We start from the raw sequence: 22,725 nt of genomic DNA, 5'->3' as shown, positions 1-22,725 counted from the left end.
GAATGCAAAGGTGAGTAATGTGGCAGGTGAGGGAATAATTGGTATACATGGAGTGTTCAATGTTGTAAATGGAAATGGTGAGGAGCCTGTAGATTTATGTACTGAAAAAGGACAGGTGATTGGGAGTACCTGGTTTAAAAAGCGAGATATACATAAGTATACGTATATAAGTAGGAGAGATGGCCAGAGAGCGTTATTTAATTACGTGTTAATTGATAGACTCACGAAAGAGAGACTTTTGGATGTTAATGTGCTCAGAGGTGCAACTGAAGGGATGTCTCATCATTATCTTGTGGAGGCGAAGATGAAGATTTGTGGGGGTTTTCAGAAAAAAAGAGGCAATGTTGGGGTGAAGAGAGTGGTGAGAGTAAGTGAACTTGGGAAGGAGACTTGTGTGAGGAAGTACCAGGTGAGACTGAGTACAGAATGGAAAAAGGTGAGAACAAAGGAGGTAAGGATAGTGGGGGAGGAATGGGATGTATTTAAGGAAGCAGTGATGGCATGCGCAAAAGATGCTTGTGGCATGAGAAGCGTGGGAGGTGGGTTGATTAGAAAAGGTAGTGAGTGGTGGCATGAAGAAGTAAGATTATTAGTGAAAGAGAAGAGAGAGGCATTTGGACGATTTTTGCAGGGAAAAAATGCAAATGAGTGGGAGATGTATAAAAGAAAGAGGCTGGAGGTCAAGAGAAAGGTGCAAGAGGTGAAAAAGAGGGCAAATGAGACTTGGGGTGAGAGAGTATCATTAAATTTCAGGAGAATAAAGATATGTTTTGGAAGGAGGTAAATAAGGTGCGTAAGACAAGGGAGCAAATGGTTACTTCAGTGAAGGGGGCTAATGGGGAGGTGATAACAAGTAGTGGTGATGTGAAAAGGAGATGGAGTGAGTATTTTGAAGGTTTTTTGAATGAGTTTGATGGTAGAGTGGCAGATATAGGGTGTTTTGGTCGACGGGGTGTGCAAAGTGAGAGGGTTAGGGAAAATGATTTGGTAAATAGAGAAGAGGTATTAAAAGCTTTACGGAATATGAAAGCCGGCAAGGCAGCAGGTTTGGATGGTATTGCAGTGGAATTTATCAAAAAAGGGGGTGACTGTATTATTGACAGGTTGGTAAGGTTATTTAATGTATGTATGACTCATGGTGAGGTGCCTGAGGATTGGCGGAATGCTTGCATAGTGCCACTGTACAAAGGCAAAGGGGATAAGAGTGAGTGCTCAAATTACGGAGGTATAAGTTTGTTGAGTATTCCTGGTAAATTATATGGGAGGGTATTGATTGAGAGGGTGAAGGCATGTACAGAGCATCAGATTGGGGAAGAGCAGTGTGAATTCAGAAGTGGTAGAGGATGTGTGGATCAGGTGTTTGCTTTAAAGAATGTATATGAGAAATACTTAGAAAAGCAAATGGATTTGTATGTAGCATTTATGGATCTGGAGAAGGCATATGATAGAGTTGATAGAGATGCTCTGTGGAAGGCATTAAGAATATATGGTGTGGGAGGCAAGTTGTTAGAAGCAGTGAGAAGTTTTTATCGAGGATGTAAGGCATGTGTACGTGTAGGAAGAGAGGAAAGTGATTGGTTCTCAGTGAATGTAGGTTTGCGGCAGGGGTGTGTGATGTCTCCATGGTTGTTTAATTTGTTTCTGGATGGGGTTGTCAGGGAGGTAAATGCAAGAGTTTTGGAAAGTGGGGCAAGTATGAAGTCTGTTGGGGATGAGAGAGCTTGGGAAGTGAGTCAGTTGTTGTTCGCTGATGATACAGCGCTGGTGGCTGATTCATGTGAGAAACTGCAGAAGCTGGTGACTGAGTATGGTAAAGTGTGTGAATGAAGAAAGTTAAGAGTAAATGTGAATAAGAGCAAGGTTATTAGGTACAGTAGGGTTGATAGTCAAGTCAATTGGGAGGTAAGTTTGCATGGAGAAAAACTGGAGGAAATAAAGTGTTTTAGATATCTGGGAGTGGATCTGGCAGTGGATGGAACCATGGAAGCAGAAGTGGATCATAGGGTGGGGGAGGGGGCGAAAATCCTGGGAGCCTTGAAGAATGTGTGGAAGTCGAGAACATTATCTCGGAAAGCAAAAATGGGTATGTTTGAAGGAATAGTGGTTCCAACAATGTTGTATGGTTGCGAGGCGTGGGCTATTCATAGAGTTGTGCGCAGGAGGGTGGATGTGCTGGAAATGAGATGTTTGAGGACAATGTGTGGTGTGAGGTGGTTTGATCGAGTAAGTAACGTAAGGGTAAGAGAGATGTGTGGAAATAAAAAGAGCGTGGTTGAGAGAGCAGAAGAGGGTGTTTTGAAATGGTTTGGGCACATGGAGAGAATGAGTGAGGAAAGATTGACCAAGAGTATATATGTGTCGGAGGTGGAGGGAACGAGGAGAAGTGGGAGACCAAATTGGAGGTGAAAAGATGGAGTGAAAAAGATTTTGTGTGATCGGGTCCTGAACATGCAGGAGGGTGAAAGGAGGGCAAGGAATAGAGTGAATTGGAGCGATGTGGTATACCGGGGTTGACGTGCTGTCAGTGGATTGAATCAGGGCATGTGAAGCGTCTGGGGTAAACCATGGAAAGCTGTGTAGGTATGTATATTTGCGTGTGTGGACGTATGTATATACGTGTGTATGGGGGTGGGTTGGGCCATTTCTTTCGTCTGTTTCCTTGCGCTACCTCGCAAACGCCGGAGACAGCGACAAAGCAAAAAGAAAGAAAAAAAAAAAAAAAATATATATATATATATATATACATATATATATATATATATATATATATATATATATATATATATATATATATATATATATATATATATATATATATATATATCTTTCTTTTCTTTCAAAATATTCGCCATTTCCCGCGTTAGCAAGGTAGCGTTAAGAACAGAGGACTGGGCCTCTGGGGGAATATCCGCACCTGGCCCCCTTCTCTGTTCCTTCTTTTGGAAAATCAAAAAGAAAAAAATATATATATATATATGTATATATATATATATATATATATATATATATATATATATATATATATATATATATATATATATATATATATATATATATCTTTTTCTTTTTCTTTTAAACTATTCGCCCTTTCCCGCGTTAGCGAGGTAGCGTTAGGAACAGAGGACTGGGACTTTTTTTGGAATATCCTCACCTGGCCCCCTCTGTTCCTTCTTTTAGAAAATCAAAAAAAAAAAGAAAAACGAGAGGGGAGGATATATATATCACTTTTTTTTTTTTTTTTTTTTTTTTTTTTTTTCCAAAAGAGGGAACAGAGAAGGGGCCCAGGTGAGGATATTCCCTCAAGGGCCCAGTCCTCTGTTCTCAACGCTACCTCGCTAATGCGGGAAATGGCGAATAGTATGAAAGAAAGAAAGATATATATATATTTTTATTTTTTTTTTTTTTTTTTTTTTTTGCTTTGTCGCTGTCTCCCGCGTTTGCGAGGTAGCGCAAGGAAACAGACGAAAGAAATGGCCCAACCTACTCCCATACACATGTATATACATACGTCCACACACGCAAATATACATACCTACACAGCTTTCCATGGTTTACCCCAGACGCTTCACATGCCTTGATTCAATCCACTGACAGCACGTCAACCCCGGTATACCACATCGCTCCAATTCACTCTATTCCTTGCCCTCCTTTCACCCTCCTGCATGTTCAGGCCCCGATCACACAAAATCTTTTTCACTCCATCTTTCCACCTCCAATTTGGTCTCCCTCTTCTCCTCGTTCCCTCCACCTCCGACACATATATCCTCTTGGTCAATCTTTCCTCACTCATTCTCTCCATGTGCCCAAACCATTTCAAAACACCCTCTTCTGCTCTCTCAACCACGCTCTTTTTATTTCCACACATCTCTCTTACCCTTACGTTACTTACTCGATCAAACCACCTCACACCACACATTGTCCTCAAACATCTCATTTCCAGCACATCCATCCTCCTGCGCACAACTCTATGAATAGCCCACGCCTCGCAACCATACAACATTGTTGGAACCACTATTCCTTCAAACATACCCATTTTTGCTTTCCGAGATAATGTTCTCGACTTCCACACATTCTTCAAGGCTCCCAGAATTTTCGCCCCCTCCCCCACCCTATGATCCACTTCCGCTTCCATGGTTCCATCCACTGCCAGATCCACTCCCAGATATCTAAAACACTTCACTTCCTCCAGTTTTTCTCCATTCAAACTCACCTCCCAATTGACTTGACCCTCAACCCTACTGTACCTAATAACCTTGCTCTTATTCACATTTACTCTTAACTTTCTTCTTTCACACACTTTACCAAACTCAGTCACCAGCTTCTGCAGTTTCTCACATGAATCAGCCACCAGCGCTGTATCATCAGCGAACAACAACTTACTCACTTCCCAAGCTCTCTCATCCCCAACAGACTTCATACTTGCCCCTCTTTCCAAAACTCTTGCATTCACCTCCCTAACAACCCCATCCATAAACAAATTAAACAAATTACAGAGGTATAAGTTTGTTGAGTATTCCTGGTAAATTATATGGGAGGATATTGATTGAGAGGGTGAAGGCATGTACAGAGCATCAGATTGGGGAAGAGCAGTGTGGTTTCAGAAGTGGTAGAGGATGTGTGGATCAGGTGTTTGCTTTGAAGAATGTATGTGAGAAATACTTAGAAAAGCAAATGGATTTGTATGTAGCATTTATGGATCTGGAGAAGGCATATGATAGAGTTGATAGAGATGTTCTGTGGAAGGTATTAAGAATATATGGTGTGGGAGGCAAGTTGTTAGAAGCGGTGAAAAGTTTTTATCGAGGATGTAAGGCATGTGTACGTGTAGGAAGAGAGGAAAGTGATTGGTTCTTAGTGAATGTAGGTTTGCGGCAGGGGTGTGTGATGTCTCCATGGTTGTTTAATTTGTTTATAATATATATATATATATATATATATATATATATATATATATATATATATATATATATATATATATATATATATATATATATATATATATATATATATATATATATATATATATATATATATATATATATATATATATATATTTATATTGTTTAAAGATTTTATCAGCAATAAAGCTATCCAATTTGTAAAAACATATACTAATATTAAGGTTATAATTTTTTGTATATTTGATAATAGAAGATTCACTGATACTTCTCGTGGTACTGGATCTAGAGTTAATAACTGAGATGGCTCTACTCCAGTCAATACAATGATCGTATTTTCTAATATGATCAAACAAGGCATATGATTCTTGTCCCGCGCTTATACTATATTTATGTTGCTTAAGTCTAACAGAAAGATCTTTACCAGTCTGCCCAACATAAAACTTATCAATTTCTGCATGGCAATTTATAGATGTATCCAGGAGAATTTTCTGGTAAGTTCCTGATTAAGATATTCTTTATAGTGTTATTGTCGCTAAAGGCAACATTTACATAAAAGGATTTAAGCAACATGGGAAGTAAAGTAAGATTATTATCAAAAGGGAGAACTAAAAGATTTTTTGGTGTCAATAAAAGATCTAGGGTACTTTAACTTAGATCCAACAGAATATTTCTTCTCAAACTCGTCATCAATAAACTCTGGACTGCAAATACGTAATGCCCTAAAGAACATAGATTGAAATGATTATAATTCAACTCTGTCATATTGAGATGAGTAATGATGGATATATTAGCATACATTGGTAGGTTTCCTGTAAATACTAAACTTATTTCCTTGCCTATGTATCTTGCAATCTAATAATGGTAACATACCATTATTTTTATTTTCTACAGTAAATTTGATGGAAGGTACTAAATTCCTAAGTAAGGGGAGAAATGTTTGTAAATTTTCATTTGTTGGCCAAACATAAAGAATATCATCCACATACCTAAGCCAAATTGCATTAGTAACTTTGTTTCAAAGAATTCCATATAAAGATTACTTAGTACAGGTGAAAGAGGGTAACATTCTCTATTGAATTAAAATACACAGTCTTTTATGCAAAATTTTATCGTACCAAGTAAATGAATATTATTGGAAACATCAAATAAATATTCTAAAAGGCCATCAACTGGAACTTTTGTGAACAGTGAGGAAACATCAAAGCTAACATGTTTGAAATCAAAATTAACATTGATATTGTTTAGCTTGTTAAATAAATCTACGTTGTTCATGATATTAGAATCTGATACCTTACCCACTAAAGGGCTTACTAAAGAAACTAACCATTTTGACAATTTATATGTGATGGAGCCTCCTGAACTCACTCTAGGCCTTGCTGGAAAATCTGTTTATGTGTTTTGATAAGTCCATACATATATGGCAGTGAAGGGGACAAGGATGATAAACTTTTGATAAGAGAACCATTACCTTTCAACAACAGCTTCAGTTCTTTATTGAAATAGCAATTAACTGCTTCTAGGGGATTTTTACTGAGTTTAAAACATGTCATCATTTAAAAGATCATCCATTTAAGACATATGATTACCTTTGTCCATAATCCCAACAGTGTTAGCCTTATCTGCTTTAGTAATGTGTGTATCATTATTTTCTTTAAATGTTAATAGCTCTTACAAATCTTTTAGGGCAATTAGGATCCTCTGGTTTTGACAAACTGGCATACACTAAACCCTTACAGATATCAATTTCATCATTAGATAATTTACTGTACTTCTCGAAATTGCAAAAAGACTTTACATCAACACAGCTGGCTTCCCTGCTAGAGCACACAAAACTTAATCCATAGCCTAAAGCACACAAGGAATCCCTGTCTAGTTGTTTGTTGGACAGGTTTATCATAAAAGAAGAGTTTGTGTTTCTTAGTCCAGTCACTGTTTTCAGTAAGATGCTCCAACTTACAATTCAGTTTTATTTGTAGCCTATTGTGTTCACCTCTTAATTTATCATAGCAATAGTCCAACATCTGGTTCTTCCAATTTGTCGGTATAGCCATTTGAAAGGCACGTTTCTTCTCTCTTGTAATAAGAAAAGCCTCCTCCATTTCAATCTTCTTTAATTTGATATGTCATTAAAATGATGTTCTGGAATTCTTCAAATGATCGACCAGAGAGCTGCAACAATCGCTGGGGTAAGACAGATTTTGGCATCACTTGCTCGTCAAGGCATTTCCTAAGAAGTCCAAATCGTAACTTAACTTGGATAGCGAGGTAGCGCAAGGAAACAGACGAAAGAATGGTCCAACCCATCCACACATACATGTATATACATAAACGCCCACACACGTACATATACATACCTATATATTTTAACGTATACATACATATACATACAGAGACATACATATATACACATGTACATGTTCATACATGCAACCTTCATCCTTTCCCGTCGCGACCCCACCACACATGAAATGGCACCCCTCTCCACCCGCGTGCGCGCGAGGTAGCGCTAGGAAAAGACATCAAAAACCACATTCGTTCACACTCAGTCCCTAGCTGTCATGTGTAATGCACCGAAACCACATCTCCCTTTCCACAAACAGGCCTACAAAACTTTCCATGGTTTACCCCAGACGTTTCACATGCCCTGGTTCAATCCATTGACAGCACGTCGACCCCGGTATACCACATCGTTCCAATTCACTCCATTTCCTGCACGCCCCTCACCCTCCTGCATGTTCAGGCCTCGACCGCCCAAAATCCTCCCCACTCCATCCCTCCACCTACAATTTGGTTTCCCACCTCTCCTCGTTCCCCCACCTCTGAAACATACATAATCCCCGTCAACCCTCCCCCCCCCCCCCTCTACGTGACCAAACCACCCTAACACACCACCCTCTGCTCTCTCAACCACACTCCTCCCATCACCACAGCCCCCCACCCCACAACCCACACCACACACTGCCCCCAGACATCCCACCTCCAACACATCCACCCTCCTCTGCACAACACCATCCATAGCCCACGCCCCGCAACCACGCAACACTGTTGGAACCACCACCACCACCACTCCCACCCAAACACACCCACTCCCGCCCCCCGAGATAACTTTCTCGCCTTCCACACATTCTTCAACACTCCCAGAAACGTCCCTTTCCCACCCACCCTGTGACTCATCTCCGCCCCCACGGTTCTATCCGCCGCCAAATCCACCCTCTGACACCCAGAACACCCCACCTCCTCCTGCTCCCCTCCACTCAACCCACCTCCCAATCAACCCGTCCCCCAACCCCACCGAACCCAACAACCCCGCTCCCACCCACACCCACTCTCAGCTCTCCGTCTCACTCACCCCACCAAACTCAATCACCAACTTTTGCAGTTTCTCTCCCGAATCAGCCACGATCGCTGTATCATCAGCGAAACTGACTCACTACCCAAGCCCCCTCGTTCACAACAGACTGCATACTTGCCCCTCTCTCCAAAACTCTTGCATTCACCTCCCTAACAACCCCATCCATAAGCAAATTAAACAACCATGGATACATCACCCACCCCTGCCGCAAACCGACATTCACTGAGAACCAATAACCCCCCCTTCCCCCCACTCGCACACACGCCCCACATCCCCAATAAAAATCTTTCACCGCCCCCAGCAACTCACCTCCCACACCCCACACTCTCAACACCCTACACAAACCATCTCCATCAACCTCACCACATGCCTTCTCCAGACCCAAAATCGCCACACACAAAACCATCCGTCCCTCCAAGCACTTCTGACATACACCCTCCAAAGCAAACACCTTATCCACACCTTTACAACCTCCGAAACCACACTGCTCGTCCCTAATCCGACGTCCCGCATACGCCCCGACCCTCTCAATCAACACCCCCCCTCCACCCCTCCCCCCCTCCACCCCTCCCCCCCTCCAAACACACACACACACACACACACACACACACACACAACTTCCCAGGAACACCCAACAAACCCATACCTCCGCAACCTGAACACTCACCTTTATCCCCCCCTGCCCCGCAGAACGGCACCACGCATGCACCCCGCTAATCCCCGGGCACCCCAACACGAACCACGTACGCAGTGAACATCCTCACCAACCAGTTAACAACACAGCCCCCCCCGCCCAACAAACCACTCTCCCCAGCCCGCTCACTTCCCACACCACCCCGAGCAAAACACCCTATATCTGCCAGTCCACCATCAAACACACTCAACAAACCTTCAAAATACTCACTCCATCTCCCTCTCACATCACCACTACTTGTTATAACCTCCCCATTAGCTTCCTTCACCGGTGTTCCCATTTGTTCTCTAGTCTTACGCACTTTATTTCCTTCCTTCCAAAGCATCTTTTGATACTCTCTCACCCCAACTCTCATTTGCCCGCTTTTTCACCTCTTGCACCTTTCTCATGCTATCTTGCCTCTTTCTTTTATACATCTCCAAGTCATTTGCACTATTTCCTTGCAAAAATTTTCTAAATGCCTCTCTCTTCTCTTCACTAACAATCTTACTCTTCATTCCACCAATCACTACCCTTTCTAATCTTCCCACCCCCAGCCTTTCTCATGCCACAGGCATCTTTAGCGCAAGCCGTCACTGCTTCCCTAAATATATCCTCCTCTACTCCCCTTACGTCATTTGCTCTCACCATTTTCCATTCTGTACTCAATCTCTCTTGGTACTTCTTCACATAAGTCTCTTTTCCAAGCTCATTTACTCTCATCACTCTCATCATTCTCTCTTCTTTTCTGAAAACCTCTATAGATCTTTACCTTCGCCTCCACAAGATAATGTCTGATCGCCTCCACAACATAATGATCAGATATCCCTCCAATTGCCCCTCTCAGCACATTAACATCCAAAGTTCTTTCACGCGCCTATCAATCAACACGTAATCCAATAACGCTCTCTGGCCCATATCACCATCCTACATACATATACTTAATGTATATCCCTCTTTTAAAACCAGGTGTTCCCAATCACCAATCCTTTTCAGCACACAAATCTACATACCCTTCAAGATTTCCATTTACAACACTGAACACCCCATGTACACCAATTCTACCCTCAACTGCCACATTACTCGTCTTTACATTCAAAGCATCCATCACTATAACCCGGTCTCGTGCATCAAAGCTGCTAACACACTCACTCAGCTGCTCCCAAAACACTTGCCTCTCATGATCTTTCTTCTCATGACAGGTGCATATGCACCAATAATCACCCATCTCTCTCCATCCACTTTCAGTTTTACCCATATCAATCTAGAGTTTACTTTCTTACACTGTATCACATACTCCCACAAGTCCTGTTTCAGGAGTACTGCTACTCCTTCCTTTGCTATTGTCCTCTTACCAACCCCTGACTTGACTCCCAAGACATTTCCAAACTACTTTTCCCCTTTACCCTTGAGCTTCGTTTCACTCAGAGGCAAAACATCCAGGTTCTTTTCCTCAAAACATACTACCTATCTCCTTTTTTTTTTCATCTCGGTTACATCCACACACATTTAGACACCCAAACGTGAGCGTTCGATGAGGATGAGCACTCCCCGCATAACTCCTTCTGTTTCCCCTTTTAGAAAATTTGAATACAAGGAGGGGAGGGTTTATAGCCCATCGCTCCCGTCCCCTTTAGTCGCTTCTACGAAACGCGGGGAATGCGTGGGAAGTATTCTTTCTCCCCTATCATCCAAGGATAATGGGGAGGTGATGATAAGTAGTGGTGAAGTGATAAGGAGATGGAGTGAGTGTTTTGAAGGTTTATTGAATCTGTTTGATGATAGAGTGGCAGATAGACGGTGTTATGATCGAGGTGGTGAGATAAGTGAGAGGGTCAGGGAGAATGGTTTAGTAAACAGGGAAGAAGTAGTGATAGCTTTGCAGAATATGAAAGTCGCAGGGCAGCGGGTTTGGATGGTATTGCAATGGAGTTTATCAAAAAGGGGGTAACTGTTTTGTTGACTGGTTGGTGAGGATATTCAATTTATGTATGGTTCATGATGAAGTACCTGAGGATTGGTGGAATACATGTGCCATTGTACAAAGGAAGGGTATAAAGGTGGATGTGAAAATTAGAGATATTAGTTTGTTGAGTATTCCTGGGACGTTATATAGGAGGGTATTGATTGAGAGGTTGAAGAAATGTACAAAACATCAGATTAGGGATGAGCAGTGTGGTTTCAGAAGTGGTAGAGGATGTGAGGATCAGGTGTTTGCTTTGAAGAATGTATGTGAGAAACACTTAGAAAAACAAATGGATTTGTATGCAGCATTTATGGATCTGGAGAAGGCATATGATAGAATTTATAGCGATGCTTTGTGGAAGGTATTATGAGTATATTGTGTGGGAGGTAAGTTGCTTGAAGCAGTGAAAAGTTTTTACTGACGATGTAAGGCATGTGCACGAGTTGGAAGAGAGGAGATTGATTGGTTACCAGTGAATGTCGATTTGCGGCGGGGGTGCATGATGTTTCCATGATTGTTTAATATGTTTATGGATGGGGTTGTTAGGGAAGTAAACGCAAGAGCTTTGGAGAGAGGGGCAAGTATGTAATGTTATGGATGAGAGGTGGTTTGATCGAGTAAGTAATGAAAAGGTGAGAGAGATGTGTGGTAATAAAATGAGTGTGGTTGAGAGAGCAGAAGAGGGTGTATCGAAATGGTTTGGTCACATGCAGAGGATGAATGAGGAAAGATTGACAAAGAGGATATATGTGTCAGAGGTGGAGGGAACGAGAAGTGGGAGACCAAATTGGAGGTGAAAAGTTGGAGTGAAAAAGATTTTGAGTGATAGGGGCTTGAACATACAGGAGGGTGAAAGGCGTGCAAGGAATAGAGTGAATTGGAACGATGTGGTATACCGGGGTGGACATGCTGTCAGTGGATTGAACCAGGGCATGTGAAACGTCTGGGGTAAACCATAGAAATTTTTGTGTGGCCTGGATATGGAAAGGGAGCTGTGGTTTCGGTACATTACACATGACAGCTAGAGACTGAGTGTGAACGAATGTAGCGTTTTGTCCTATCCTAGTGCTACCTCGCGGGGGAGGGGGGATGCTATTTCATGTGTGGCGGGGTGGCGACGAGAATGAATAAAGGCAGCAAGTATGAATTATGTACATGTGTTGATATGTATATGTCTGTGTATGTATTTATATGAATACGTTAAAATGTATAGTTATGTATATGTCCGTGTGTGGACGTGTATGTATATACATGTGTATGTGGGTGGGTTGAGCCATTCTTTCGTCTGTTTCCTTGCGCTACCTAGCTAACGCAGGAGACAGCAGCAAAGTATAATATATATAAGTATATGAATTATATATATATATATATATATATATATATATATATATATATATATATATATATATATATATATATATATATATATATATATATATATATATATATATATATATATATATATATATATATATACATATATATACGAACAAAGTGCATATGAACGTGCACCTTCAAAGAACATACAAACCTCCAACAGCCAGGATCGAACCCGGGACCCCTGTGCAACACACTGGAGCGCTACCGCTAGGCTGTGATCGCCCTTACTAGGGAAATGACTATTCGAATAATATGTACTCGAATACCCTTCGTCTCACGTTGGTGAGCAACGGGGTCTACACCGGTCATTTCCAATCAGGCTTACATAGTCAGCAGATAGCGTTTTACTGAACCTAACTGTACAACGCGGAGGTAAATGAATACGACCAAAGTGCATATGAACGCGCACCTTCATTGAACAAACAAACCTCCAACAGCTAGGATCGAACCCTGGACCCCTGTGCAACAGGCGGGAGCGCTACCGCTAGGGTATGATCTTCCCTACAGGGAAATGACTATTCATATACTACTTATACCCTTCGTCTCACGTTGGTGAGCATGGAGTAAATATTTATCTGAAATTAATGATCTTTTAAATGATGACACAACATATTCTAAACTCAGTAAGAATCCCCTTGCAGCAGTTAATTGTTATTTCAATACAGAACTGAAGGATTTCTTGAAAGGTAATGGTTCTCTTATCAAAAGTTTGTTATTTTTGTCCCCTTCATTGCCATATATGTATGGACTTATCAAAACAATTGACTAAATTTCCTAACAAGACCTATAGTGAGTTCAGTATGCTCCATCACATATAAATTGTCAAAATGGTTAGTTTCTTTAGTATGCCCTTTAGTGAGTATGATATCAAATTCTTATATCATGATCTATGTAGATTTAGATAAAAAGCTTAACAAGATCAATGTTAATTTTGATTTCAAACTTGATAGCTTCGATATTTTCTCACTGTTCACAAAAATTCCAGTTGATGACCTTTTAGAATATCTATTTGATGTTTTGAATGATATCCAACTACCTGTATCAAGGTCTGTTTTCATCGGACTGATAAAATTGTGTATAAAAGACTGTGTATTTCAATTAAGTGGAGAATATTATGCTCAAAAATCTGGTATGGCAATGGGTAACCCGCTTTCACCTGTGCTACGCAAACTTTATATGGAATTTTTTTGAAACAAAATTACTAAAGGACATCTTACCTTCTAATGCAATTTGGTTTAGGTATGTAGATGATGTTCTTTGTGTTTGGCCAACAAATGAAAATTTACAAACATTTCTCCCCTTACTTAACAATTTAGTACCTTCCATCAAATCTACTGTAAAAAATGAAAATGATGGTATGTTGCCATTCTTAAATTGCATGATCCATAGGCAAGGAAAGAAGTTTAAGTTTAGCATATACAGAAAACCTACCAATGTATGCTCATATATCCATTATTACGCATCTCAACAAGACAGAGTTGAATTATCATCATTTCAATTCATGTTCCCTAGGGCACTACGTATTCGCAGTCCAGAGTTAATTGATAATGAGTTTGAGAAGATATATTCTATTGGATCTAAGTTAAAGTACCCTAGCTCTTTCATTGATAAATCCTTTAAGTTACCAAAGAAAACATTCTATAGCGGTGAACCCAAACCTCCCACTGACATCAAGAATCTTTTAGTTCTCCCTTTTGACAAACATTTTACTTTACTTCCCTTGTTGCTTAAATCCTTTTATGTAAATGTTGCCTTCAGCAACAATAATACTATGAAGAATATCTTAATTAAGAACTCATCAGAAAATTCCCCTGGATGCATCTATAAACTGCCATGTAGAAATTGTGATAAGTTTTATGTTGAGCAGACTGGTAAGGATTGTTCTGTTAGACTTAAGCAACATGAATATAGTATAAGAGCAGGACAAGAATCAAATGCCTTGTTTAATCACGTTAAAAATTATGATCATTGTATTGACTGGAGTATTGCCATTCAGTTATTAACTCTAACTCCAGTACCACGAGAAATATCATTGAATCTTCTATTATCAAATACACAAAGAATTATAATCTTAATATAAGAGAAGGTCTATACAAATTGGATAATTTTATTGTTGATAAAAATTTGTAAAATAATAAGTTTATGATACGCTCGTTGTCATCTTTTAAAGTTAGCCTGAGACAATCTATAAGTTGGACCCCTTTCGACTCAACTATGTCAAGTAAGGATAGAGAGCTAGAACCACACCAAATGTGAGAGCAGTACTCTATACAAGGACGAATTAGTCCCTTGTATAAACGGAGCAATTGCTAAGAAGAGAAGTTTCGACATCTAAACAGGAAATCCAGTTTCTCAGAGGCAGACTTAGCTATTCCCATAATGTGGGGTTTCCAAGAAAGAGTGGATGTTACAGTAATACACAGTATATCAATTGAGTCAAGAGGTGGAATTACAGAACGGTCGTAGGAGAGACGAGTATTGTGAGGAGTTTTCGAAATTGGGTCTTGGAGGCATTAAACTTAACAAGATTTTGTGTACCTCACTAAGATATCCTATCAAAGTCTGAGTTTATCGAGAAAGCTGTGTCAATACGAGATACAGATCGAGTGAGAAAAGAGGGAGCAGAATTAAAGGATGTGGATTGATGCAGTATTGAGTCATCAGCTTGAGTGCTTTGGATAATATGTGGAGGAGAGGAAATCGTTGAAAAAGAGAAAAATGTAGGGGATAGGACAGAACCTTGAAAGACACCACTGTTGATGGAGAAGAGTAGGGAGGCTGATCCATCAACAACCACAGAGATAGGGCGGCTGGAGAGGAAGCTAGATATGAAGGGGCAAAGTGAGGGAAGGAAGCCAAAAGAGGGGAGTCTAGAGATGAGACCCCAATACTACACCCAGTCAAAAGCCTTAGATATGTCAAGGGCAACTATATATGACTCCCTATAATCTCTCAGTGATGATGACCAGACATTAGTAAGATAGGAAAGAATATCACCAGTGGATCTCGCCTCATGGAAGTCATGCTGGTGATCAGAGAGAAGACTTTGGAAATGGTGGATTTCAAAGCAGTAGGATGATAGTTTGAGGGGTCAGATCGGTCACCCTGCTTAGGAATGGGATGTATCAAAGAATGTTTCCGAGGAGAAGGAAAAGTCTTAGATTTTAGCAGAAGTGGAAGAGACGAGCAAGCACAGGTGCAAATTTAGAGAAAGGCTTTCTCAGTACATGGGGATGAATGCCAACAGGACCATATGCCTCGCTTGTGTCCGGAGAAAGAAGCGCTTTTCGGGCAACCCGAAAAGAGATAACGGGAAGAGGCGTAGAATTAGTAAGAGGAGCATCAGGAGGTGAAGAAAAATTAGGGTCATACAAGGTGGAGTTAGAAGAGAAACGGGAACCAAAGAGAGTTGCTTTGTGTACGGGAGAGACAGCTATGGTAACTTCAGAACGAAAAAGTGAAGGAAAGGTAGAGAGTCAGAAGTTGTTAGAGTTGCCCTTAGCAAGAGACCAGAAAGACCTATCAGTGGATAACGAGGAGAGGTTATCGTACTTCCTTTGAATAAAGGAACGCTTTGCTTAACGGATAACATGCTTGCAGTGATTACGGGCAGTGATAAAAGATGAATGGGAGCCCGAGGAAGAAAGCTTTTCAAGCTCAATATCCTTAACCCCTTGTCGTAATGTTCTCAGAACAAGAACGGTTGAACCATGATTTGGTTGAAAAAGTAGTCTTGGAGAAAGAGCGAGTAAATGCTTTCATTCCCGCAAGAATAACCATTCCTTTGCGTCTGGCGGCGACAGAAGCATCACTACACAAGAAAGAGTAATTTCTGAAGGAAAATCAGAAAAGAAGTTGTGTAAGTTATTCCTGTCTGCTTTGTTCAGGTGCCAGTATTTACGCTTAGCGTAAAGTGTGATCAGATGAACCAATTGGGGTGAGATTGTGCATTTCCGGGGAGATGGACTAGAGGTGAAAAATAGATCCAGAATATTAGTAAATTGGTCACAGCGGTCAGATATATGGGTACAGTGGGAGACAATTTGCTCTAAATCATTTAGAATGGAGAACGTGAGGTCTTCGATCCATCTAACCATTCCCTATGGTGAACGTTGAAACTCCCGAGATAGAGGATCTGAGTTTGCGGATGAAAGGATGTTACAGTCTCATGGCAGGAGTTTAAACAGTCGAAGGATATAAAATTTGTAGAATCAGGAGAGCAATAGGCGGAGCAGAGGAAATGTGTTGGTAGGGGACAGACCTTAAGTGACATAACATCAAAGTTTGGAGACTCAAGGTCCTTGTGGCGTGCAACAGCTGTGTTTATGTTGGAATAAGCACAAACACCACCTTTGAACCGGAATCGTGAGTGGAGGTTATAGTTAGGTATGAGACAGGACTAGTAAGAACATCATTAGACAACTTTGTTTCAGAGAGAAGTAATATATTGGGAGACGTACTAGACATTATCAGCAGAAGAAACAATAAGCTCCACCGTCTAGTGTGAGGAACACTTACCCTTCCTGACGTGTTGATGGAGGGTACTGATGGCGGCTGATCCAGTAAGGCGCCCCAGCCGTACAGGAGAGCGGTGTTGAACCAAACCCTACGTCCTCCTGCCACCCACCACCATGCCCTCTGCAGCAGCCACAGGATCACGCCCCAAGCGACCACACTCATCACCATCGCCATCCATAGTGCTCCTGATAGAGGTGGTTATATAGACTGAGTCTGTAAATTACCTGATAATATAAGCATTTCATTTATTTCGGAAGAACTTATCTTACCAGAAAATGGGAACAAAATCATGACATATTTCCCAAGATTAATGACAACATCCTGTAGAATACTATAGAGATGTCGAAGGTCACGACAAAAGCATAACACAAATTTCTGATAAAGAAGGACTAAAGATGGCTCATACAGGAGAAAAGATCGCCAGCAGAACTTGTACCGCGGAAAGAAAATTGGTGATCTGAAAGAAGGAATTGTGACTGTGTCTAACGAAGTAAGAAGTATGGAAAATATCCAAGCCTTTAGAGACAACAAAAGCAAAAAAATTGGTTGATATCTAGGATGGTTAGAATGGTCTTATCTTCTAAGAATGGGCTGAATTAAGGGAAGTTATGGGTTTCTGGATGAATACCATTATAAGGAAATATGGCATCCATCTCATACTCCTTGCCTACCAGTTCCTGAGAGTGAACTCAGAAATTTTGTTTGAGGAAGTTGTGGGAAGGACATAGGTTCAATAGGAGGATGTTCGGAGGAAGAAGAGTTAGACGTGGAGCCAATCAGAGTGGATCTAGGAGGGTCCCAAAAGGAGCAGCTTTATCAGATAGAGATTTAGATACAGACAGCTCAGGCCGGAATCAGGGAGGAATGGTTGCATTACAGAAGATAATGGAGGAGCATTTGGTTAAGGAGTAGAAAAGTTTATGACTTGAAGATAAATTCCAATCAGCACCGGTCATTTCATGAAAGCCTAATATATAAAGAAGAGCATAGCAATGACTTCAAGGGAAATAAAGGCTTATGACATGCAAGAGGAAGAGAAAGTTTCCAAGTTCGATATACTCAGTCCCTCATGCAAAAACAATCAGAATGAGAGTAATCAAACCTGATGGAAGAGATAAAAGTTTTGTTGAAAAACGAACGTGGGCCTCATCTCACCTCACAAAACAGAGTTGGTTAGAAGGAGATTCAGAAGAAAAGCCGTACAAGAAAACCAATAAGGCAGCCTTAACCCCCAACCACCCCCCATCCCCCAAAAAGAAAAACTATCACCCCCCCAAACCCCCCTACCAAGGGAAGAAGAGAAACAGAACACAAGAAATCCAAATGATGGGAATGAAATTGTCATTTGAAGATCCTAAGGGAGCAGAAATAGTGCATCTAAAGTGAGGGGAATAAGAGGTTTAATATATTGCTGGAATGGTCTCCGGGAAATAGGAACCCGCATTGGGCTGTTTATTACGTGATCTAGACGTTAAGCAAATATAGGAGATCCTCGACTTCGCCGGGATCATCCCAAGTAGATCCAAGCCAATCTTTTCTGTGTAACCTCAAATCCTCTGCATATAGGATTTCAGCAAATCAATGTAAGAAGTAAAACGTTACCAGAAAATGGTCTGATCAACGCCAGATGTGCTGGTAGGAGTGCAGGCTTCAGAGACGTGATAACCATCATATCAGCAGGGTACCCACGGAGGTACTCAACGACCTTGAGTCGTCCTGGTGTGGGCGCCACTATAGTGGTGAAATCCGTCTCTTCCCGCTGGAGCTGGCCAATCATCCCGGTGAAGATGCCGTCCTTCTCGTCGCCAAAGGATCGGTCGGGCTCCGCATGAATCTCGAAGCTGGTGCGAATTAAGGCAACATTTAAACGCCCCACAAATAAAATCTAAACATCTTCAGTTATCATTCATATTTGAATCACGCTGTTTAATCAAAATGACTTATACGTGAGAGAAAAATTTAACAAGTTTTTACCCATATATATATATATATATATATATATATATATATATATATATACTTCCCACGTATTCCCTGCGTGTCGTAGAAGGCGACTAAAAGGGGAGGGAGCGGGGGGCTGGAAATCCTCCCATCTCGTATATATATATATATATATATATATATATATATATATATATATATATATATATATATATATGTATATATATATATATATATGTATGTATATATATGTATTTTGCTCTGTCGCTGTCTCCCGCGTTTGCGAGGTAGCGCAAGGAAACAGAAGAAAGAAATGGCCCAACCTACCCCTATACACATGTATATTCATACACGTCCACACATGCAAATATACATACCTATACATCTGAATGTACACATATATATGCACACACAGACAATACATATATACACATGTCTATAATTCATACTGTCTGCCTTTATTTATTCCCATCGCCACCTCGCCACACATGGAATAACATCCCCCTCCCCCTCATGTGTGCGAGGTAGCGCTAGGAAAAGACAACAAAGGCACCATTCGTTCCCTCTCAGTCTCTAGCTGTCATTTGATAATGCCCGAAACCACAGCCCCCTTTCCACATCCAGGCCCCACAGAACTTTCCATGGTTTACCCCAGACGCTTTACATGCCCTGATTCAATCCACTGACAGCACGTTAACCCCGGTATACCACATCGATCAAATTCACTCTATTCATTGCCCGCCTTTCACCCTCCTGCATGTTCAGGCCCCGATCACTCAAAATCTTTTTCACTCCATCTTTCCACCTCCAATTTGGTCTCCCACTTCTCCTCGTTCCCTCCACCTCCGACACATATATCCTCTTGGTCAATCTTTCCTCACTCATTCTCTCCATGTGCCCAAACCATTTCAAAACACCCTCTTCTGCTCTCTCAACCACGCTCTTTTCATTTCCACACATCTCTCTTACCCTTACATTACTTACTCGATCAAACCACCTCACACCACATATTGTCCTCAAACATCTCATTTCCAGCACATCCACCCTCCTGCGCACAACTCTATCCATAGCCCACGCCTCGCAACCATACAACATTGTTGGAACCACTATTCCTTCAAACATACCCATTTTTGCTTTCCGAGATAATGTTCTTTACTTCCAAACATTCTTCAAGGCTCCCAGGATTTTCGCCCCCTCAACCACCCTATGATTCACTTCCCCTTCCATGGTTCCATCCGCTGCCAGATCCACTCCCAGATATCTAAAACACTTTACTTTCTCCAGTCTTTCTCCATTCAAACTTACCTCCCAATCGACTTGACCCTCAACCCTACTGTACCTAATAACCTTGCTCTTATTCACATTTACTCTTAACTTTCTTCTTTCACACACTTTACCAAATTCAGTCACCAGCTTCTGCAGTTTCTCACATGAATCAGCCACCAGCGCTGACTCACTTCCCAAGCTCTCTCATCCACAACAGACTGCATACTTGCCCCTCTTTCCAAAACTCTTGCATTCACCTCCCTAAGAACCCAATCCATAAACAAATTAAACAACCATGGAGACATCACACACTATTGCCGTGAGACTACATTCACTGAAACCAATCACTTTCCTCTCTTCCTACACGTACACATGCCTTGCATCATCGATAAAAACTTTTCATTGCTTATAACAACTTGCCTCCCACACCATATATTCTTCGTACATTCCACAGAGCATCTCTATCAACTCTATCATATACCTTCTCCAGATCCAAAAATGCTACATACGAATCCATTTGCTTTTCTAAGTATTTCTCACATACATTCTTCAAAGCAAACACTTGATCCACACATCCTCTACCACTTCTGAAACCACACTGCTCTTCCCCAATCTGATTCTCTGTACATGCCTTCACCCTCTCAATCAATACCCTCCCATATAATTTACCAGGAATACTCAACAAACTTATACCTCTGTAATTTGAGCACTCACTCTTATCCCCTTTGCCTTTGTACAATGGCACTATGCAAGCATTCCGCCAATCCTCAGGCACCTCACCATGAGTCATACATACATTAAATAACCTTATCAACCAGTCAACAATACAGTTCCCCTATCTTTTTTAAAAAATTCCGCTGCAATATCATCCAAACCTACTGCCTTGCCGGCTATCATCTTCCGCAAAGCTTTTACTACCTCTTCTCTGTTTACAAAATCATTTTCCCTAATCCTCTCACTTTGCACACCACCTCGAGCAAAACACCCTATATCTGCCACTCTATCATCAAACACATTCAACAAACCTACAAAATACTCACTCCATCTCCTTCTCACACCACCACTACTTGTTATCACCTCCCCATTAGCCCCCTTCACTGAAGTTCCCATTTGCTCCCTTCTCTTACGCACTTCATTTACCTCCTTCCAAAACATCTTTTCATTCTCCCTAAAATTTAATGATGCTCTCTCACCCCAACAGTCATTTGCCCTCTTTTTCACCTCTTGCACCTTTCTCTTGACCTCCTGCCTCTTTCTTTTATACATCTCCCACTCATTTGCATTTTTTCCCTACAAAAATCGTCCAAATGCCTCTCTCTTCTCTTTCACTAATAATCTTACTTCTTCATCCCACCACTCACTACCCTTTCTAATCAACCTACCTCCCACGCTTCTCATGCCACAAGCATCTTTTGCGCAAGCCATCACTGCTTCCCTAAATACATCCCATTCCTCCCCCACTCACCTTATCTCCTTTGTTCTCACCTTTTTTCATTCTGTACTCAGTCTCTCCTGGTACTTCCTCACACAAGTCTCCTTCCCAAGCTCACTTACTCTCACCACCCTCTTCACCCAACATTCTCTCGTCTTTTCTGAAAACCCATACAAATCTTCACCTTCGTCTCCACAAGATAATGATCACATATCCCTCCAGTTGCACCTCTCAGCACATTAACATCCAAAAGTCTCTCTTTCGCGCGCCTGTCAATTAACACGTAAATCCAATAACGCTCTCTGGCCATCTCTCCTACTTACATACGTATGCTTATGTATATCTAGCTTTTTAAACCAGGTATTCCCAATCACCAGTCCTTTTTCAGCACATAAATCTACAAGCTCTTCACCATTTCCATTTACAACACTGAACACCCCATGTATACCAATTATTCCCTCAACTGCCACATTACTCACCTTTGCATTCAAATCACCCATCACTATAACCCGGTTTTGTGCATCAAAACCACTAACACACTCATTCAGCTGCTCCCAAAACACTTGCCTCTCATGATCTTTCTTCTCTTGTCCAGGTGCATATGCACCAATAATAACCCATCTCTCTCCATCAACTTTCAGTTTTACCCATGTTAATCTAGAGTTTACTTCCTTACATTCTATCACATACTCCCACAACTCCTGTTTCAGGAGTAGTGCTACTAATTCCCTTGCTCTTGTCCTCTCACTAACCCCTGACTTTACTCCCAAGACATTCCCAAACCACTCCTCCCATTTACTCTTGAGCTTCGTTTCACTCATAGCCAAAACATCCAGGTTCCTTTCCTCAAATGTACCACCTATATCTCCTTTTTTCACATCTTGGTTACATCCACACACATTTAGACACCCCAATCTGAGCCTTCGAGGAGGATGAGCACTCCCCGCGTGACTCCTTCTTCTGTTTCCCCTTTCAGAAAGTTAGAATTACAAGCAAGAGAGGATTTCTGGCTCCCCGCTCCGGTCCCTTCTAGTTGCCTTCTACGACACGTGAGGAATCCGTGGGAAGTATTCTTTCTCCCCTATCCCCAGGGATAATATATATATATATATATATATATATATATATATATATATATATATATATATATATATATATATATATATATATATATATATATATATATATATATATATATATACATATATTTTTTTTTCTTTGTCGCTGTCTCCCGCGTTTGCGAGGTAGCGCAAGAAAACAGACGAAAGAAATGGCCCAACCCACCCCCATACACAT

General features: G+C 41.1%; 1 protein-coding gene across 1 annotated transcript in view; it reads right to left on the bottom strand.

The window, feature by feature from the left end:
- LOC139759408 (glutamate receptor ionotropic, delta-1-like) overlaps positions 1 to 22,725 on the bottom strand; it is a 471,351-nt gene that overhangs the window by 212,898 nt on the left and 235,728 nt on the right. The window contains exons 5-6 of the mRNA XM_071681492.1: positions 18,393 to 18,631; positions 16,791 to 16,975 (exon numbers count right to left, since the gene is read on the bottom strand). Of these exons, the coding sequence (XP_071537593.1) occupies positions 16,791 to 16,975; positions 18,393 to 18,631 (424 nt within the window). The remainder of the gene's footprint in view (positions 1 to 16,790; positions 16,976 to 18,392; positions 18,632 to 22,725) is intronic.

This window comes from Panulirus ornatus, chromosome 33 (genome assembly GCF_036320965.1).
Source record: "Panulirus ornatus isolate Po-2019 chromosome 33, ASM3632096v1, whole genome shotgun sequence".
In the NCBI taxonomy this organism is placed as follows: domain Eukaryota; kingdom Metazoa; phylum Arthropoda; class Malacostraca; order Decapoda; family Palinuridae; genus Panulirus; species Panulirus ornatus.
This window is presented reverse-complemented; position numbering and strand designations above follow the sequence as displayed.